This window comes from Stomoxys calcitrans, chromosome 5 (genome assembly GCF_963082655.1).
Source record: "Stomoxys calcitrans chromosome 5, idStoCalc2.1, whole genome shotgun sequence".
NCBI classification, from domain to species: Eukaryota; Metazoa; Arthropoda; class Insecta; order Diptera; family Muscidae; genus Stomoxys; species Stomoxys calcitrans.
Genome location: NC_081556.1, coordinates 154,593,443 through 154,616,509, shown reverse-complemented (window position 1 = coordinate 154,616,509; position 23,067 = coordinate 154,593,443). Strand labels below are relative to the sequence as shown.

The 23,067-nt window shown below is 39.9% G+C and overlaps 1 protein-coding gene across 6 annotated transcripts in view; it reads left to right on the top strand.

The window, feature by feature from the left end:
* LOC106091952 (uncharacterized) overlaps window positions 1-23,067 on the top strand; it is a 214,696-nt gene that overhangs the window by 108,775 nt on the left and 82,854 nt on the right. For all 6 annotated transcript variants that reach the window (XM_059369271.1, XM_059369273.1, XM_059369275.1 and 3 more), the window contains exon 4: window positions 17,361-17,502. In XM_059369271.1, the coding sequence (XP_059225254.1) occupies window positions 17,361-17,502 (142 nt within the window). The remainder of the gene's footprint in view (window positions 1-17,360; window positions 17,503-23,067) is intronic.

Below are 23,067 nucleotides of genomic sequence, written 5' to 3'. Positions count from 1 at the left end.
AGGATTACAAGTGTTTAAAATGAAATGATTTGTTTTGTTTCCTTTCTCTATGCCCTTCCTTTGAAATTATACACATGGCTGGCCTTAGAAGGAGTCGTTCTTAAAGTATGACTACAACCTACCATGGAGCTTGTTCGCTAGCTCGGATAGTAGGGGATTCTTCCTGCATTGTAGGAAGATTGCTTAAGAGCAATTTCTCTTTCTTAACCTCTCTAAGGAGCTTGTTCGGATATTTTGGATGTCGAGAGAGACTTCCTATAACAAAACAACACCATGCAGCAACTTTAGTCAAAACCAAAACTTTACCAAAACTCTCATATTTATACCCACCGCCATAGGATGGGATATACTAATCTAGTCATTCCGTTTGTAGCACATTTAAATATTGATCTGCTATATGGGGTAGCAGATCAATATTTAAAGGTGCTGCAAATGGAACGTCTCGAAATTCTTAATCAATTAAGCCATGTCCGTCCGTCTGTCGAAAGCACGCTAACTTTCGAACGAGTAAAGCTGGGTGCTTGACATTGCTTATAAGCGCAGGACGGTTGGGATTGTAAATGCGCCAGATTGGTCCATGTATTGGTATAGACGTCATATAAACCGATACCGGATTTTTAATTCTTTAGGCTCTAGAGGACGCAATTCTTTACCGATCTAGTACCAAAGTGATTTATTTTGACTTCTAATAACTGTGCCAAGTATGGTTTAAATCGGTTCATAACCTGTTATAGCTCCCATATAGACCGATCTCGGATCTTGAATTTTCGAACTGCTAGAGGGCGCAATTACAATCCGATTTTACTGAAATTTAGCATGAAGTTTTTTAATTTGACCATCAACAACTGTGTATGGTTTATATTGCAGCTATATCAAAACATGGGCCGATATAGCCCATTTACAATCCAAACCGACCTACACTGAAGTATTTGTGCAAAATTTGCATGCTTTCGACAGACAGACGGGCAGACAGACGGTCAGACAGACAGACGGACAGACAGACAGACGGACAGACGGACAGACTGACAGACAGACAGACAGACAGACGGACAGACAGACAGACGGACAGACGGACAGACTGACAGACTGACAGACAGACAGACAGACGGACAGACAGACAGACAGATGGACAAACAGACGGACAGACAGATGGACAGACAGACAGATGGACAGACAGACAGATGGACAGACAGACAGATGGACAAACAGACGGAAAGACAGACGCACAGACAGACGGATAGACTGACAGACGGACAGACAGACAGACGGGCAGACAGACAGACAGATGGACAAACAGACGGACAGACAGATGGACAGACAGACAGATGGACAGACAGACAGATGGACAAACAGACGGAAAGACAGACGGAAAGACAGACGCACAGACAGACGGATAGACTGACAAACAGACGGACAGACAGACAGATGGACAAACAGACGGACAGACAGATGGACAGACAGACAGATGGACAGACAGACAGACAGACAGACAGACAGACAGACAGACAGACAGACAGACAGACGGACAGACTGACAGACAGACAGACAGACAGACGGACAGACAGACAGACAGATGGACAAACAGACGGACAGACAGATGGACAGACAGACAGATGGACAGACAGACAGATGGACAAACAGACGGAAAGACAGACGCACAGACAGACGCACAGACAGACGGATAGACTGACAAACAGACGGACAGACAGACAGATGGACAAACAGACGGACAGACAGATGGACAGACAGACAGATGGACAGACAGACAGACAGACAGACAGACAGACAGACAGACAGACAGACAGACAGACAGACGGACAGACGGACAGACTGACAGACAGATAGACAGACAGACAGACAGACAGACAGACAGACAGACAGACAGACAGACAGACAGACATACAGACAGACGGACAGACAGACAGACAGACGGATAGTCAGACGGACAGACAGACGGACAGACAGACGGACAGACAGACAGACGGACAGACAGACGGACAGACAGACGGACAGACAGACGGACGGACAGACAGACAGACGGACAGACAGACAGACAGACGGACAGACAGACGGACGGACAGACAGACAGACGGACGGACAGACAGACGGACAGACAGACGGACAGACAGACGGACAGACAGACGGACAGACAGACGGACAGACAGACGGACAGACAGACGGACAGACAGACGGACAGACAGACGGACAGACAGACGGACAGACAGACGGACAGACAGACAGACGGACAGACAGACGGAAAGACAGACGGAAAGACAGACGGATAGACTGACAGACGGACAGACAGACAGACAGACAGATGGACAAACAGACGGACAGACAGATGGACAGACAGACAGACAGACAGACAGACAGACAGACAGACGGACAGACGGACAGACTGACAGACAGACAGACAGACAGACAGACAGACAGACAGACAGACAGACAGACGGACAGACAGACGGATAGTCAGACGGAGAGACAGACGGACAGACAGACGGACAGACAGACGGACAGACAGACAGACGGACAGACAGACGGACAGACAGGCGGACAGACAGGCGGACGGACAGACAGACAGACGGACAGACAGACAGACAGACGGACAGACAGACGGACAGACAGACGGACAGACAGACAGACGGACAGACAGACGGACAGACAGACAGACAGACAGACAGACGGACATGGCTAAATCTATTTTGAGTGTAAGGACGATCAAAAATATATATTTTTTCTCGAACCAAAATTTCGATATGTTACAAGCTGAATGACGAAATTAGTATACCCCTATTCTATGGTGGAGTATAAAAGAATCTAATCACCATGTCTTTTTTTGTTTATTTTAAATCACTTTTTTTAAAAAACCGTCCTCTAACCACGAAAAACTCTCACCCGCATCCAAACAACGAGTACTCGTAAGCCGAAAATTTAGAAAAGTGTGCTAAAGGGAGAACTTTCCTCCTCTTTTCGATATAAGCTTTCAAAATGCGTGTCTTTTCTGTGCAGATTTTTCTGTTATTTTTGAAAAAGTTGTGTTATGTACCACAGCTTAACTATTAAAATCTAGGCCGCCTTTCTTCAACATTATGATTACATTGCTGGTTTTGTGGAACACCATATTGTCTACAGCTCTCAAATTTGTTATGCCATGACAGTCCTTACCCTCAACTACATTGGCTAATAAAATTTCCCCCAAAAACACAAGTGAGAATAAACTAGAAATTAAAACTAAAAGTGCTAATGGAATTCAACAGAAAATTTATTGGAGAAATATAAAGGACAAATAAACTCACGCATACACACGCAAGGATTATTGTCAAACTCAAATAATACACAGATTAAAGCGTATTAAGCTCGATTGGACCGAATCATACATTCACCCCACCATGGATGGCACAGTCAAATAAATTCAATGGTTTCTCTTCGCAGGCTGAATTGAAAAAAGGATAATAGGAAGTCATAACAAGTCATTGTAATAGATTCCTAGAATAAATCGGGAGATCAGTTTCTTCCCACATATCAATGAATGTTGTCCGATTCAAGTTTTAAGTTCTATGAAAAGGGACCTCCATTTTATATCCGAGTCCGAATGGCGTGCCGCAGTGCGACACCTCTTTATGGAGAAGGCTGGGCTTTTTTCGATTCTATCCCTCTGTGCCATACTATTTGAGGCATTTGCTCAACATACTCGCACTACTACAGATTTTTCTTTGCTTTGTACTCTTTCTCTCTCGCTCACACCAATGACAAAATCTAATCGAATTTACATTTGAAATGTTTGGGTCTGCAAAAGAGCTGTGAAATTGAATTAGAACTATTGCTGTAGAGCAAAAAAAAAATTTAAAGTAGTGTGAGATGCAAGGCAATTTCGATAAACGTCTGTAGCCACAAACTGTTTGCCTCCACTTCGAAAGTAGAGTTCGACTTTATTATTAGGGACACCTACTAATGGGGCTTTGACATTTAAGTGCCTACTCAAAAATTAATTCAAATAATCAATTATTGTAATAAGGATAACAAACAACAACGACAACGACAACATCACCAGCACTAAGTGACAAGTCAGTCACTATTATAATTAAGTGATTAGAATTTCTATTTTGTTGATTATCTCACTTCAAGTAAACCAAATATGTCATATGCATATTTTTTGTCATTATTCGATGGCCAAGTATAATTAAAAATAATCGAAGGCGTTTCTCAATAATAACAAGTGAAAATGGCATTGAGTTTATTCGGGCTGAACTTGATTCACCTCTTAATTAATATCATGTAAAGTGGCCTCTGATAGTAGGCATTTCGAATTGTTTTGATTTTGAGATGTTCAAAACTCTATAGGGATAAATCTGATGTAGGTATTACAAGACTCAACATTAACTATCTATCGAGGTGGAATAGGTTTTTGGAAGGTAGCCACAAAAATGAGATTTTTCTGATAATAAACAAGTAAAAAGGCGTTAAGTTTCACCGGGGCGAACTTTGGATACCCACCACCTCGAGTATATATGTAAACCACCATTCTTCATAATCCGATGATAAATTCATAATTTATGCCCCGGTAGCAACTACATCAAAATAAGGTCTGATTTGAACCAAATTCGACATGGATATTGAGTAGTCTTATAAGTACAAGTCATTGTTCAATTTTGTAGAACAAAATATTGATCTTTTTGGTAGCCATATCCAAATATAGATTGATCTGAACCATATACGATACCCATGTCGAAAAACCTAAAATAAGTAACTGTGTCAAATTTCAGCAAAATCGGATTAAAAATGTGCCTTTTATGCGGCCAAGACTTTAAATATCGATCTGGGCCAAATTGCAGGGGGATATGGAAGGGCTTAACACAACTCACTGTTTCAAATTTCAGCGAAATCGGATTATTAATGCGCCTTTTAAGGGCCCAACACCCGAAATCGAGAGAGATCGGTCTATATGGCAGCTATATACAAATCAGCACCGATCTAATCCATAGTACAGAAAGCTGTCGACTGGCCTAACACAACTTACTATTCGCAATTTCAGCAAAATCGGATAATAAATGTGGCTTTTATGGGGCTAAAGCCCCAAATCGGCGGATCGGTCTATATGGGGGCTATATCAATATGTAGTCCAATGTAACCCATCTTCAAACTTAACCTTCTTATGGACAAACAAGTAAAAAGGCATTAAGATCGGCCGGGCCGAACTTTGGACACCCACCACCTCGGGTGCATATGTTAGCCCCCTTTCTCCACTATCTGTTGAAAATTGGATAACTTATGCACCCAAATTTGGCAAGAACATTGAGTGGTGTAATAAATATAAATCACAGTTGAATTTTGTATTTCAAATTTAAGCGAAATCGGATATAAATAATGCTTTTATGGGCTTCAGACCCTTCATCGGCAGATCGCTCTGTATGGAACTACAATATATCTAAATATTGTCAGATACAAACATATCCGGGACGGACGTCGGGAGGCCTAAAACTACCCACTGTTTCAAATTTCAACGAAATCGGGTAATAATTAGAGCTTTTATGGGCTTCAGATCCTTTATCGGCAGATCGGTCAATATCGCACCTATCTGACTATAGTCCGATCTGAACCATATTTAAGTCCTATGTGAAGAGGACTTAAATACCCACTGTTTCAAATTTCAGCGAAATCGGTTAAAAAATAAAGCTTTTATGGTCTTCAGACCCTTTATCGGGAGATCGGTCTATATGGTAGCTATATCTAAATGTAGTCCGATCTGTACCACATTTGGGTCGGATGTCAGGAGGCTTGAAATAATTCACTGTTTTACATTTCAGCGAAATCAGGTAATAAATAAAGCTTTTATGGGCTTCAGACAATTTATCGGGAGATCGGTCTATATGGCAGCTATATCTAAATATGGACCGATCTAATCCATATTTAGACCAGATGTCGGCAGGCGTAAAATAACTCATTGTTGCAAATTTCAGCGAAATCGGGTAATAAATAAAGCTTTTATGATCTTCAGACCATTTATGGAGAGATCGGTCTATATGGAAGCTTTATCTAAATATTGTCCGATCTGAACCATATTTGGGTCAGTTGCCTTAAACTACTCACTGTTTCAAATTTCAGCAAAATCGGATGAAAAATAAAGTTATTATGCGTATTAGAACCTTTATCGGAAAATCAGTCTATATAGCAGCTATATCCAAATATGGCCCGATTTGGTCCGTTCAAGAACTTAATCAGCGTGCATCAAAAAGACGTATCTGTGCCAAATTTTAGCTCAATATCTCAATTTTTGAAGGCTCTAGAGTGATTACAACAGATGGACGGACAAACGGACAGACACACATAGTAGGCTATTTTGTCATTCTATTTGCACCACGTCGAATTATTCATACATTTTCAACCCTACAAGAAATAGAAACTAGATCGTAGTAATTCATTCATGGACGAACTAGGCCGCCCTCTGTCTGTTCAAATTATTCTACAGCCTATCAAAATAACGCGCATAATTCAATGTTGGCCTATATCTCTATTAAGCACCAATTTATATCGATCTCCCTTTAAAAATTCTTGAGAACATAAAAGTCTTATTTTGCCCCAATTCCGATGAACAACAGTGCCGAGCTTGGACAAACTATTTCCCGATTAACGGGAGAAAAGGAGAGAGGAGAAACGGGTTTTCCGCAGAAAGAAACAAAAAATAGAAAGATGTGAGTGTGCCAAACTGAAATTTACAGGAGTCATAATGACGATAACGGCGAAAAGGATACCGCACAACGAATCTCCGATCATGGTACATAATGTTCACCTTTAGTAAAAATGAGGTTCAAGTAGCAGTGACCCGACCAAAGAACAACAAGGCAAAAGAAGCCGATGGATTACCCCCTGAACTATTTAGGACCGCATAAAGTATATGCATCAGCTCGTCTGCGCGTGTCCGATGATTGGGACCTCAGCATACTATTGGGTTGCCCAAAAGTAATTGCGGATTTTTTTAAAAGAAAGTAAATGCATTTTTAATAAAACTTAGAATGAACTTTAATCAAATATACTTTTTTTACACTTTTTTTCTAAAGCAAGCTAAAAGTAAAATTTGTCAACGCCGACTATATGAAAAATCCGCAATTACTTTTTGGGCAACCCAATATGTCCCGTACAAAAGAAAGGAGCCAAGACTGAATGTGCCAATTACAGAGTTGAATATTAGAACCTTATATTAGATTAGGTAAGGATGAAAAGAGGGTGCGGATATCCGCCCATTCCACTACGGACATGCACTTAAACCAGTAATCGGCTTGTTGTGCGATCTAAATACTAAAAAGTAGCCTCGAAAAGAAAATCTAAATCAGGTATTCGGTGCTACCTACAAAATCACTAAATGTTTTCCATACCAGGCCCAAAAGTTGGTTCTAGTCTAGTATTGTGTCTCCACCTAAGTGCCGCTGTCTAGTAGCCGCTAATGCCGCAACATGACATGGGAAATGCTCCAACGTCTCATCATCTTTCCCACATGTTATCATTTGCCGCATCGTTTTTGCATAAGTGAGCTCGTTGTCCTGGAGACCACCGTATCGCAGAGGTTAGCATGTCCGCCTATGGCGCTGAACGCCTGGCTTCGAATCTTGGCGAGACCATCAGGACAAATTTTCAGCCCAGGTTTCCCCTTCTTACAATGCCAGATAAAACTTCTCTCCAAAGAGGTGTCGCACTGCGGCATGCCGTTCGGACTCGACTATAAAAAGGAGGCCCCTTATCATTGAGCTTAAACTTGAATCGAACTTCACTCATTGATATGTGATAAGTTTACCCCTGTTCCTTAGTGGAATGTTCATGGGCAAAATTTGCAATTTACAATGCCCACTTATCGTGGTAATCTATGCTGAAAGTTGTGAAAATTTGTCGCACGAAAATGTTCGCGAATTTATAAAATTTTTTTGCAAAATAATTTTTTCAAGTCACTGTAAACAACACAAATGATGGTCGAACGCCAAAACGTTCTGAATACGATTATGCGCGAAAATGTTAAACTTTCTAATGGGAATTTCAGATTGGACCTTGCCGCACTTGGTCTTGGCTAGGCCAGAAAAGTATAAAGCGTTCCTCGTAGTGCTCGATTACCGCATAGCCTTTCTGTGCTGTTTGTCCGTCTGTCGTTGTTATAAATACCTTCCGCCGTTTGTAGCACATCTAAATATTGGTCTAAGACCAATGGGCCATATCGGTCCTTGTTTTGATTTAGCTGCCATATAAACCGATCTTGGATCTTGACTTTTTAAGCCTCTAGAGAGCGCAATTATTATCCGATTTGGCTTAAATGTGGCATGTTTTGACTTCCAACCACTATGTCAAGTATGAACGAAATCGGTCTCTAATCTGATATAGCTCCCATATAAACCGATCTCCCGATAATACATCTTGGGCCCAATTCTTATGCGATTTGGCTGACATTTTGCATAATGACTTTTACTATGGTCTCCAACATCCAAACCAAATATGGTCCGAAACGGTCCATAAACTGATATGGCTTCAATAGCATATCAATGTTTACCATTTATCCTATGTTTGCCTATAAAAAGATACTGGTCAAAGAACTTGACAAATGCGATCCATGGCGGAGGGTACATAAGATTCAGCCCGGCTGAACTTAACGCAATTTTACTTGTTTTTATACCCACCACCGAAAGATGGAGGTATGTTCATTTTGTCATTCCGTTTGCAACAAATCGAAACATCCATTTCCGACCCTATAAAGTATATATATTCTTGATCTGCGTAAAAATCTAAGACGATCTAGACATGTCCCTCCGTCAGTACAGTTTTTAAAAATAGAGATATTGAACTGAAATTTTGCACAGATTTATTATTTTGTTCATAAGCAGGTTAAGCACGAAGATGGGCTATATCGGACTTTATCTCGATATAGCCCCCATATAGAACGATAAGCAGGTTAAGTTCGAAGATGGGCTAAATCGGACTATATCTTGATATAGCCCCCATATAGACCGATACGCCGATTTAGGGTCTAAGACCCATAAAAGCCACATTTATTGTACGATTTTGCTGAATTTTGGGACAGTGAATTATGTTAGGCCCTTCGACATTCTTCGTCAATTTGACCGAGATCGGTTCTGATTTGGATATAGCTGCCATATAGACCGATCCTCCGATTTAAGGTCTTAGGTCCATAAAAGCCATATTTATTATCCGATTTTGCTGAAATTTGGGACAGTGAGTTATGTTAAGCCCTTCGACATTCTTCATTAATTTGGCCCAAATCGGTTCAGATTTGGATATAGCTGCCATCTAGACCGATCCTCCGATTTAGGGCCTTAAACCCATAAAAGCCACATTTATTATCCGATTTTGATGAAATTTGAATCAGAGAGTTGGGTTAGCCCCTTCGACATCCCTCGCCAATTTTGCCCAGATCGGACCAGATTTGGATATAGCTGCCATATAGACCGATCTTCCGATTTAGGGTCTTAGGCCCATAAAAGCTACATTTCGTATCCTATTTTGATGAAATTTGGAACACTGAGTTGTGTTAGCCCCTTCGACGTCCTTCGTTAATCGGTTCACATTTGGATATAGCTGCCATATAGACAGATGCTCCGATTTAGTGTCTTAGGCCCCTAAAAGCCACATTTATTATACGATTTTGCTGAAATTTCGGACAGTGAGTTGTGTTAGGCCCTTCAACATCTTTCTTCAATTTGGCCCTGATCGGTTCATATATGGATATAACTGCCATATAGACGTATTTCTTGATTTAAGGTTTTGGGCATATAAAACGCATTTATTGTCCGATGTCGCTGAAATTTGGGACAGTGAGTAAGCTTAAGCCCCTTGACATTCATCTACAATATGGCACAGATCGGTCCAAATATGGATATAGCTGCCATATAGACCGATCTCTCGGTTTTAGGTTTTGGGCCCATAAAAGATGCATTTATGGTCCCATGTCGTTGAAATTTGAGACAGTGAGTTCAGTTAGGCTCTTCGACATTTTTCTGCAACTTGGCCAAATCGGTCCAGATTTGGATAGAGCTGCCATGTAGACGGATATCTCGATTAAAAGTCTTGGCCCCATAAAAGGCGCGTTTATAAACCGATTTCACTGAAATTTGACCCAGTGACTTATGTTATGCTTTTCGACATCCGTGGAGTATATGATTCAGATCTGTTTATTTTTAGATATAACTACTGTACTTATTAGTATTTGGTCCAAATCAGAACATATTTCGATATAACTGCTATGGGACATAAGGTATGCAATTTCTACCGGATTTTGATGAAAGGTGGTTAACATATATATATATCCAAAGTTCGGCCCGGCCGAACTTAACGCCTTTTTACTTGTTTTTGTTTGTTTTGGTCATCAAGGTGGAGATCGCATTTGTTACCCAATCATCACGATGTCGATATATTACTTTTTTTAGCACATAGATCAGCGCTACGAAGTTTGGTAAAAATCGGTTCAGATTTATGTATATCTCCCGATTTCACATTTAAGGGTGTAGTTACTATAATTTACAGCCATATTGCACGAAATGAGTATGGAATATTTTAATGCCCATCTGAAAGCCTCTGCTGGCATTAAGGTATAGATCCCATATAAAGATAGTAGCCGCGCACCAAATTGAGTATGGAATATTTTAATACCCATCTGAAATCCTCTGTTGGGATTTGGGTATAGCTCCCATATAATGATAGTAGCCGTGGATGTTCACAACTTCGTATCTCTGCTGTTATTATAACACCCTGAAAACATATTTAAATAAGCTTTTCGAATCGGTTATTAAATGCCTTTATTTTTAATTTTCTTTGGAACCGTAAACACTTCATTATCAAATTTCAACAATAATTTTCTTCAGCTGTATGATTGATGCCTCAATCTTTTCCTTTTCAAAACATCCTTATCTTGGGCTGCAAAACTCACTCACTCATCGATGAAATTTTAGCATTATATGTCATATATCAATGGAGGCATACCTTAACGGGCCTTCATATCATGAATACTTAATGAGACCTCGGGTCCTTCTTGTGAAGTGCTTGCATACCCGCATACGAATATTTCAAATTCGATTCGACGAACGACGCTAATGAAGTATTCTCTCTGTCTTATAATTTAATAACCTGTCAAATTGTGTATGACATCAAATAAATGTACTCAGGCATATTATGAGTGTGTATGTAGTGTAGGCCCAGACATTCTTACCCATACGTCTCTACATTTACATATCAATTTTAATACATTGTGTCAATGTAAACGGCAGATAGTATAATTAATATAAGAAAAACAAAGAGACAAAACACAGATAAAAAGGTGAGCACATTGTAGAGAGCTGATTATAGCACAGTGTCGCAGTATGTATCTGTGTCTGCGTGTGTGTGTGTGTGTGAGTGCTCACTTAAACATTAGTCATTTTCAAGCAAATAAAATGCCAATTTAATGCATACTTTGATGGCGTAATAAAATTCCATCATCAATAACAATGTCTTGTTACTGGGCTGTCGTTTTTTTTTTTTTTTGTTTTTGTTTTGCTGTTGTAGGCTGCTCATATGTATGTTAGGGTCCTTTGGGACTTGTCTCCCTCAATCTGCTGATGTGGAAAGCAATATGGACAAGCACTAGACCATAAACTAGTTTATTGTGAAGTCTCACAAGGCAATATGAGTTGTTCACTTTTCTGCGGTATAGAATCCAATCAAATTTTCTATTGGTCGGGTAATAAATTAATAACAATTTTTTTGTCTTGCTCTGGGAATACCCAATACCTCTATGGAACTAGCAGACACTATGTGTGTTGTGGTGGCAGGGTTATTGTATCATGAGTACAAACAAAAGTTGTGAAATATTAAACTTTTGATGGATTTTCAGGATTATTGATTGAACTGTTGTACAGACTACACTATTTTTTCCTTACCTTAAGGCATACATAAACATTTTAATTAGAAAAGTTAAACTAGTCAAAAAAAGTTTTAATTAGAACCCAAAATAACAATACATCAAACAAATAAAAAAATTCAAAAAAACGTGAAAACTTAATGTGATGTCGCTATGCGGTACGCAGTTTGGACTCGCTATAGGAGGCTCCTTATCATTGAGCTTAAAGTTTAATCGGACTGCACTCATTGATATGAGAGAAGTATCGCCTGCTCCTTAATGTTATGTTCATGGGCAATTTATTGTAATAGTGGTAGTAATAGCTGAACACTCCGGTAGGGACTATATGCGACTCAATTGAATGGTATTGGAGTAGAAAGGAAGTAGTAGAGTAGAAATCCATGTGTCCAAACTAAGTTCATGACAAACTTAAGATCAGGACAATACAAATGAAGGCTTTTAAGCATTGAGTTGAAAAAGGCAGACTATCTGGCGCATCATCTGGCAAAAATTTTCACAGCCTGCCTAGGACTTGCATATACTCCGAAACCCTAGCAGGAGGCAAGGGTGGTGTTTATACCCAAGCCTGGCAAGGCACCAAAGGCCTACAGACCCATAAGCCTTACATCCTTTCTACTCAAAACTATGGAGCGTATTGTGTACATCGTGATAAAGAGTAGAACATCCATTGAACTGCTCAAATACAAACAGCATGCCTATGTCAAGGGAAGGTCGGTGGAGACTGCCCTGCGAGAGGTTGTGCATAATATAGAAGAATCCTTCGATGGGAAAACGTACACACTGGCGGTATGCATTGACATCGAGGGGGCTTTTAACAATGTGCGGAGCTACACTCTGATCCAATCCTTAGACCAGTACTGGGTGGACCCGGTCCTTAGAGACTGGATAAATCATATGCTAAGTAACAGGTGGATGAATTGTGTGTCCCATGGCATAAATATAAGGGAGAAAGTGGCACAAGGCACGCCACAGGGGGGCATATTATAGCCACTCCTATGGGTGACCACCATAACTGACCTATTATAGATGCTGACTGAGGAGGGATTTGAAGCCGTCGTTGTTATAATACTTCTTAGGGCTACGCATCTGAACGAGGACCGAAATGGTCTTGCATATGGCATATGACTGGGCTAGACAAAGAGGTCTCAATGTTAACCCAGAGAAGACTGTTCACAACGAAGACGAAGGTGGGCCAATTTAACGCACCACGTTTCCTCAATAAGACGATTTCGATATATGACAAGGTCAAATACTTAAGTGTTTGGCAGGAAACTGAATTGGAAGTGTCACATTCACGAGCGTACTGAGAAGGCTCACAGATGTTGGGCACTATGTCGACAGGCAGTAGGTTCGAAATGGGGCCCGAATCCTAGGATAGACCACTAGCTCTACAGGAGCCTGATTAGACAAATACTTACTTATGCCTCAGTAGTTTGGTGGACTGCTATGGAGAAAAAGTGCAACATAAGGACCATACAACAGGTTCAGAGAACATGTTGTCTTGGCATAGGCGGAGCGATAACGACCACGCCCACTTGGGCACTGGAGACCATTCTAGATATCCAACCCATTGACATACAGATTAAGTGTGAGGCAGCCCTACGGCTATGAGACTTAAGGCGAGGGGAGAATGGATTGAGGATGGGAGCAGCTCATACCATCGCGGTATATGGTGATAGGAAACCTGCAAGGAGCTTTCCGATCGGATACTTGAAATGAATCTTGAAGTTGAGTGAGAGGCACTGCTGCCATCGGCACAGTCTTGGATTGACGGAACCCTGGTATTGCCATCTGGAAGATCATATTACGCCGATGGATCAAAGCTAGAGGACAGAGTGGGCCTGGGGGTATACATTGAGAACCAAGGGACTGAGATCTGTTTTTGGACTGCCTGACCATACGGTCCTGCAGGCGAAGATTCGGGCAATCACGAAATGCGTGAAGTGGTGTGGTGCTAACGCGAGGACGTCAAGTGTGAACATCTTTAGTGACAGTAAAATTACCATAAGTGCATTATAAACCAGGACGGTCAGGTCACGAACAGTCTTGCTGTGTAAGAAGGAGATTAACGGCTTCTCTGGGGATGGCAAAATCCGCATCATTTGGGTGCCGGGCCATAACGGAGTAAGGGGAAATAAAAGGGCAGACGATTTGGCAGTGAAGGCCAGAGGACTGTCCTCAATAAACTTGGTTAACCCAAAGCCTTTCGGCACAGTCCGAATTAAGGGAGTGGGTGACGAATGCGCATGCAACATTGTGGAACAGCGAAAAGGTCGGTAGGATGGCGAAAATCCTATGGGGGGATCCAGATCGTGAGAAGATGAGGCTATTACTGAAAGGAACCAAGAAGGAGGTCAGTATAGCTATTGGTTTCATAACGGGACACATAGGACTACGAGCTCACTTATGTAAAATCGGTGAGGCAAGTGATAGCATGTGTAGGGTATGCGGGGAAGATGATGAGACATTGGATCATTTCCTTTGTCATTGCCCAGCATTCGCGTCTAACAGATACCGGCACTTAGGTGGAGACTCAATATCAGACATGAACCAACATAGGGGAGTGGTATTGAAAACAATTAAGGATTTTGTAAATAGCACGGAATTCCTAACTTAAATTTTTTTTTTAGAGGTTACTTTATAGTTTTTAGAGCGCACAACAAGCCGATTACTGGCTTAGGTGTATGTCCATAGTGGCATGGGGCGGATTAATATCTACACCCTCTTTTCAACCTAACCTAGCCAAAATTTTGCACAGCTCCGTATTTTGTTAATATGCAGGTTAAGTTCTTGAACGGGCCAAATCGGATCATATTTGGACATATAGACCAATGGTCTAATTGTGGTCTTGAGTTCATACAAGGCTCATTTAATAGCTAATTTCGCTGAAAATTGGAACAGTGAGTTGTACTAGGACCTCCGATATCCGATCCAAACCAGGCTAAATTTACATATAGCTGTCATAAAAACCGATCTGCGGATTGAGGTCGAAAGCCCATAAAAACCGCATTTATTGCCTAATTTCGCTGAAATTTGGAACAGTGAGTTGCAGTAGGACACCCGATATTTGACCGGAATAAGGATCAGATTAGATCTTATTTGGATATAGCTGTCATATAGACCGATTCTCAGATTCAGGGATTTAAGCCTGAGCAAGCCGCTGCAGTAGGACACCCTATATTTGAAAGGAATAAGGATCAGATCGGATCATATTTGGGTACAGCTGTCATATAGACCGATTCTCAGATTCAGGGATTTAAGCCTGAACAAGCCGTATTTATCACTCGATTTCTCTGAAATCGGGAACTGTGATTTGTACAAGGCCACTCGATATCCAACGAAGTATAGTCAACATCAGACCATATAGACTGATTTGCTGACTTAGGGTCTAAAGCGCGTAAAAGGCCCATTTATTAATCGATTTCGCTGATGTTAGGAACAGTGAGTTGGGATGGACCATCCGATATCCAAGTCATGTATTGCCCATATCAGACTACATTTAAATATAGCTGTCATATAGACCGAACTACCGATAGAAGGAGCATTTGTTACCCGATTCGACTGAATCTACTCCAGTGAGTTGGAGTAGAACACCCACTATTTTAACGGAGTATGGTTCCAATATGACCATACTTGGATATTTAGTTTCATATATACCGATCTTCGAATTCAAGGACTTAAGCCTATAAAAGCCGCATTTATCACTCGATTCCTTCGAAATTTACAACAGTAAGTTGTACAAGGCCATTCGATATCATCAGACCAAACTTGGATTTAGCTGCCATATGGACCGATCCACCGACTTAGGGTCTTAAGAGCGTAAAAGGCCCATTTATTATCTGATTTCGCTAACATTTGGATCAGTGAGTTGGATTAGGCCACCGATAATCCGAACCGAGTGTATTCAATAGCAAAACATATTTTAATATAGCTGTCTTACCAACCGATCTGCTAATTTGATGTCTCAAGCACACAAAAAGCGCATTTATTATTTATTTATTATTGAATTTGGAAACAGCGTGTTGCGCTAGGCCAACCAATAGCCGATGGTCAACATAAGGCGTTATTGTTATATATTGGGTTGCCCAAAAAGTAATTGCGGATTTTTTTAAAAGAAAGTTAATGCATTTTTAATAAAACTTAGAATGAACTTTAATCAAATATACTTTTTTACACTTTTTTTTATAAAGCAAGCTAAAAGTAACAGCTGATAACTGACAGAAGAAAGAATGCAATTACAGAGTCACAAGCTGTGAAAAAATTTGTCAACGCCGACTATATGAAAAATCCGCAATTACTTTTTGGGCAACCCAATAGCTGTCATGTAGTCCCATCTGCCATTTAAGGGTCTTATACTCATAAAAACCTCATTAATTAACCTTTTCTCTGAAATTTGAATATCTTCTTGGTACATAATCCATGATACCCGCCATACCCTCTTGTTTACTTTTCGGGTTCGTGTACATGTTTGCTTCCTGTGGTGTTGGGGCAGGATATTCCTCACAGTTACTGAACAAATGTGGGTGTCATAGTTGGGTTCTGGTTTTCGTTAATAGTCCCTATAGGCCCAAAACTCTAAATGAAGATATCGGCCTATAGATGTTGGCAACTCGTCCGATCTCAACCAAATTCGACAATGACGTGTTGGGTTCTAATCGAACATTAAATGCCTTTTTTATGGGGCTAAAATCTTAAATAGGAATATCGGTCAATATGTCAGCTCTATCCAATCACTTTTAAGTTCACAAAAGAATATTTCGATGACAAAATTAGTTTATCCCCTTTCCTTCGGTAGTGGGTATAAAACTTATAAAGCCGCATAATATGACCAGTTTGAACATAAATTTTCGAGGAAAATTTCATTTAATCCTTACCCTTAAACTTCATATTTGGTGTTCAATACATCCAGATATATTCCCTTCCTAGAAATTGTTTAGTTTAGTTTTTCCCCATGAGTAACTTGCATGACTCTTCTAAAGGCATAGGTGTTCCTTCCGGTGCAATTTGCTACTAATACTAATCAAATAGCAAACCCAAATATTCGCCTAAGGCCATAGGGTATAACTGAACTGCAAGGCCATGAAGTCAATTTGAAATTCAATCTCAAGAGTGCTGCTAAATAATAACAATACAACAGATGCCTAGATGAGGGGGCAAACGTTAAAGGCAAATGGTCATTTCCAGACAATGTTGTTAGGTTTTCTTCTTTGGTCTCCATCTTTTCATTTTCTCTGCGACTAGAATTTCAATTTGTGTTACACTTTGGCCTTTAGTTGCATGCAACTCCTGGCTCTGGTGTTGTTATGGTTTTTAGTGTTATTGGACATTCAGGGGACAAAAGGAAGCTATGCTTCTCTAGACAGCAGTTGTTCTATTTTTGGAAATTTTTCTTTGCCTTTATGTTCTTCTTTATTGTGTTTGGTAATGTCTAATGTTGTTCGGTTTTGTTTTTTTTTTTTTGTTCTATTTTTAGGCACCATACCAGCGACGCCGGAAAATATAACAGTCACCTTCCTAACACCGACTACAGTGCGGGTTTCATGGCAGACAATGATCGATTTGAATGCACATCCTGTGGAGAAGTACATAGTGACATACAAGCCCACAGATGACAGGTATGTACTACAACTGCATTATATTGTAGAACAAACAGGCCTAGATACGCTTTCCTAAAATCCTCTACATAAGGAAAAAGTCACCAAAAGTGACTTTTATCTATACCCTACAATTCTAAATATAGACCGTGTGCACTATCTGGGGTGGGGGAAAAAACATAACATTTCCCTCCCTGATCCAAAAATAGTACCCCTATAAGCTTTAATATACAAGCACTGAACGATAAAACTCCATTAAAATTGATAAGGGCTAATGAAGGTGGGCAATCTCTACCTTCCAGCCAACAAGGACAGCTGGCAACTAAAAATGATACAATAAAGGAAGGAAGGAAGGCAGAGCGGAAAGAAGAAAAGGAAGTTTACCAACACACAAAAAATAAAATATTGACGGTAATGACACTGAAGTGGAATGGAATGCCAATTGGATTGAAGCAATTGCTCGAAATCACTTTGAATATTTTATCCAACATAAGTTTGCATCCGTTACTGGGGAAGAGGAGGCAAAAGTCACGAAACCCCCCTTAAGAAATATTGAGAGGGTAGTATAATGACTGTTCATAGATTTCCCATGTTATCGCTTTGGAATAGAAACACCAGGACAACGTTTGCAAAGGGACACAAAAGACAGTCTTGGATCTAATAATAAATTGAGAAAACGTACTGCAAAATAAGGACGAATGGTGTTATGGTAAATTTATAAAAAATATGGCACTTTATGATTTATTATGCTTAAGCCGTAGAAAAATTTAGAACGTGACAGTTCATTTTGATGCCGGCATAAAATTAAATGTGCAAAACACCTATCTTCTCTTAACGGTTCTAAATTGAGAAGATATGCTAAAGTTCTTGTATAGAAATGGGTGAAACGGAAATTTTATATCTTTGATCAGCATCTCTGAAGAAAAATGTTGAAAATGGATAAAGGCCTCAATAATGTCGCCAGCACTTGTCAGATATACCCTAATAAAAAATTTGTCCGATGTTCCTCCCAGGATTCGAACATGCCAAATCGAATTGGACATGCTATACTAGAAAGGTAGAAACGCTTTGAAAGCCAAATGAATTGAACGAAATCCAGTTAAACGCGAATTAAATTCGGCCCCAATAAAAATGTTCTCCGATGTTCTTGCCAAGATTCGAAGATACCAAATCGAATTGGACATGCTGTACTACAATAGAAAGGTAGAAAGGCTTTGAAAGCCAAATGAATCGAACGAAATCAAGTAAAACGCGAATTAAATTCGACTGGTCCGAATCTTAGTAACCCTCCATCATAGCTTACAGACAGAAGCTAAAGAAAGATATCCAAATCGGAAGAAGAATTTCAAACTATAACGACTCAAGAAGTACAATCGGGAGATCGGTATATAGGGAACTATATCAGATTATGAAGAAATTCGGATTATACTTGGCACAGATGTTGGAGGTCATAAGAGAGCTCTTCGTGCAAAATTTCCAAATCGGATAAAATTGCGCGCTCTAGAGGTTTAAGTAATATGATCTGGAGGTCGGTTTACATGGCAGCTATACCAGGTTATAAACCGATTTTAATTATTCTTAGCACAGTTGTTAGAGGTCAAAACAAAATATCACCTGCAGCCAATCAGCCAAATAGGATGAGAATTACTCTCTCTAGAAAGGCTTAAAAAAAAGCAATTGACAGATCAGCTTATATGGAACTATGTCTAGACATGAACCGATTTGGCCAATTTATAAACTTAACAGGCCTACACAATCTCGGGCGGTTAGCTTTACTCGTTCGAAAGTTGGAGTGCTTTCGACAGGAGGACGGACGGACATATATTGATCAACTTAAAATGTCACAACGATCAAGAATATATAGACATTACGAGATCCTATCAAGGATATCCATCCTATCGTACAAATGCAAAATGCAAATTTTGCCCATTAACATTCCACTAAGGAACAGGGGCAAACTTCTCACATATCAATGAGTGCAGTCCGATTCAAGTTTTTAAGCTCAATGATAAGGGGCCTCCTTTTTATAGCCGAGTCCGAACGGCGAGACGCAGTGCGACACCTCTTTGGAGAGAAGTTTTACATGGCATAGTACCTCACAAATGTTGCCAGCATTAGGAGGGGAAAACCACCGCTAACAATTGTTTCTGATAGTCTCGCAAGGATTCGAACCCAGGCATTCAGCGTCGTAGGCGGACATGCTAACCTCTGCGCTACGGTGGCCTCCTATCGTATAGGGTATAAAAACAGCAGAATTGATACATTATATCGAAAATATTACAACTGGAAGTCATTGTGGCGTATACTCAACAAAAGCATTTTAAGCAATAATCATACGCACCAAAGTCCCCATTAAACAAAAATGCTTCATAGATAATGATGAATATCTAGATATTCAAAAATTAGCACCGAAAATTAATTGAATTCTTAAAGTTGCATACAGTCTTATCATCATTCTGTCCGACTCAAATTTAAGCTCAAAGATAAGGGACCACCTTTTTGCAGCCGTATCCGAAAAGGGTGCTGCAGTGCGACATCTCTTTGGACAGATTATTAGAATTATTACGACGATTGGCATAAATATCTTCTCAGATAGCCAGGCAGCCATTAAACCCTGCAGAACGTATTTCTGAACACAAAAACCTCCCTCGACTGTCGCAGATCTCGCAACGAGACGGCTGAACAGTTCAAAATTCACTTGTTCTGGGTGCCGGGCCACAGAGCTATACCAGGGAATTGTAGAGTCCGTTTAGCGGATGTGAACATTCGCAAGTTTTTTAAAGCGATCTGGATGGTTCAACGGTAGGAACTAGAAGGCATCGTCCTTCTTCTGTTCCTGCGGTATCACAATGGACGAAAACGTCTAAGTGAGTCTGATGGCAGACTGCCACTTTAACCTAACCTAACCTAACCTAATTTTGTTTATATGCAAACATAGTAATTTAGAAGCTCCTACGATTTTTTGTTATAGTATTTTTTCAATTAAAAAAAATCATAGACAATTTTTTTACAAAAATTAAAAAAATACTTTCTACTGAAAATCATATTTTGATCAAAATGGAAGGTATTGATTTTTTATACCTTCAAATAAGTTTGAAACGCTTTGTTTCAACCCCTTGCAAATGCAAATTTTGCCCATGAACATTCCACTAAGGAACAGGGGCAAACTTCTCACATGTCCGATTCAAGTTTTAAGCTCAATGATAAGGGACCTCCTTTTTATAGCCGAGTCCGAACGGCGTGCCGCAGTGCGACACCTCTTTGAAGAAAAGTTGTACATGGCATAGTACCTCACAAATGTTGCCAGCATTAGGAGGGGAAAACCACCGCTGAAAATTGTTTCTGATGGTCTCGTTCTCCAGGCGTTCAGCGTCATAGGCGGACGTGCTAACCTCTGCGCTACGGTGGCCTTCATCGACCCCTTACATTTCCTAAATAAAATATTTTTACTTTTTTATTCAAATTATTTTTTGTTCCTATTTAAATAATACACAGTGTATGACGATTGCCTACGTATTACCAACCATCGTTGTGTTAAGGAAATTCCCCATGATTGCCAGTATTATTCCATTTTATTGGATATCATTATGTTACTCTACATACAAATATATGTGGTTTAGGTTCGTTTGTGGTATTCCCACTTGTCAAGGCATTTTCGATACAGACCGACACTACAAAATGCTTGTTCAATATTTATTGATTTATTGTGTGAAGGGGATAAACATGCAAGAATATCTACCACCGCCTAGTCTCCCCCAGGCGATGAAGGTAAACACACACAACCGAAATAAGTTTGTCAAGTATTAACAATACCCATAGCCATTCCATATTGGCAATCCAGTTCGATTTAGTTAGAATCAGTTTAACCCACTCCACACCCATACAAACCAGATGTGTTCAGTTCAGTTTAGTTTAGTTTAGCTGAATTCACTTGAGTTCCAGCAGTTTGCTTGGATAATAATGAGTAAATGATAAATGTTTTCATTTTCGATTTGTGTCACTGTGAGTTTTCCTGCACTTTGGCTTATCCTTCTTATTCGAGGCAGCGGTCTCGTTTAGTTTTCTTTGCCCTCGCATGTGGGAGTGACAGAAGCACGTGAACATTATGTTTGAACTGGGAATGGGTCATTTTGAAAATTTTTGCTAAAAGTTTTCGAAATGTTGTATGAAAGCTTTTAGAAGTTGTCTAGCCGTCAGCATGATGACAAATGATGCGGTCTGTTGAGTTTACAGCAAAAATGTGGCATAAGGTCAAAGGGAGTTTAATATGTTATACATTACTGCCTTAAATTTAAGTTTTCGCGCCAAACCTTACAGACCAATGTTCATAACTAAGAAACAGTATGTCAACTTAATATGTGCTTGTGTTTCTATGTTTATTAAAGGCTTTTGGATTTTAAGTGCCCACACATGCCAGCTCCTAGCCCAAATAAGTCAGTGTTTAAAGATTTTTCTTTAAATCGCTGAACAACGATTTCGTTGATTTATGTAAGCTTTAAGGTCTTACGGCCCCTTTTTTATGTCTGGACATTTGTCATAAGGCCAATGACATATTTCATCATAAAAACGGTTAATGTGTCATTTATGTCATAATGATTTATGTCTCATGAATTTTGAAAAGCTTGAAAAGCACCACAAATGTCAGTGAACCTTATAATTATGTCCATTATGGCAAAGATGTGTGTACGCCGATATGTATTTGCTCACATTGCCCCTCCCTTTTTGAATGCTGACATTAGCTACGCGTTTGGGGCCAACTATTTAGCGGAATTGAAAGGACTATTTTCTGTTTCGTTCAGAAACGATTCACGAAGGTCGACATTGCAACCTTAAATTTATGGAAATATTAAGTCAACAGAATCAGGCTACCGCAAAAGTGCTTGCGATAGGTATTGGGTTGCCCAAAAAGTAATTGCGGATTTTTTAAAAGAAAGTAAATGCATTTTTAATAAAACTTAGAATGAACTTTAATCAAATATAATTTTTTATACCCACCACCGACGGATGGGGGTATATTCATTTTGTCATTCCGTTTGCAACACATCGAAATATCCATTTCCGACCCTATAAAGTACATATATTCTTGATCTGCGTAAAAATCTAAGACGATCTAGACATGTCCGTCCGTCTGTCCGCCTGTCTGTTGAAATCACGCTACAGTCTTTAAAAATAGAGATATTGAGCTGAAATTTTGCACAGATTCTTTTTTTGTCCATAAGCAGGTTAAGTTCGAAGATGGGCTATATCGGACTATATCTTGATATAGCCCCCATATAGACCGATCGGCCGATTTAGGGTCTTAGGCCCATAAAAGCCACATTTATTATCCGATTTTGTTGAAATTTGGGACAGTGAGTTGTGTTAGGCCCTTCGGCATTCTTTGTCAATTTGGCTCAGATCGGTCCAGATTTGGATATAGCTGCCATATAGACCGATCCTCCGATTTAGAGTCTAAGGCCCATAAAAGCCACATTTATGGTCCGATTTCACTGAAATTTGGGACAGTGAGTTGCCTTAGGCTCTCTGACATGTTTCTTTAATTTGGTCTAGATCGGTTCAGATTTAGATATAGCTGCCATATAGATC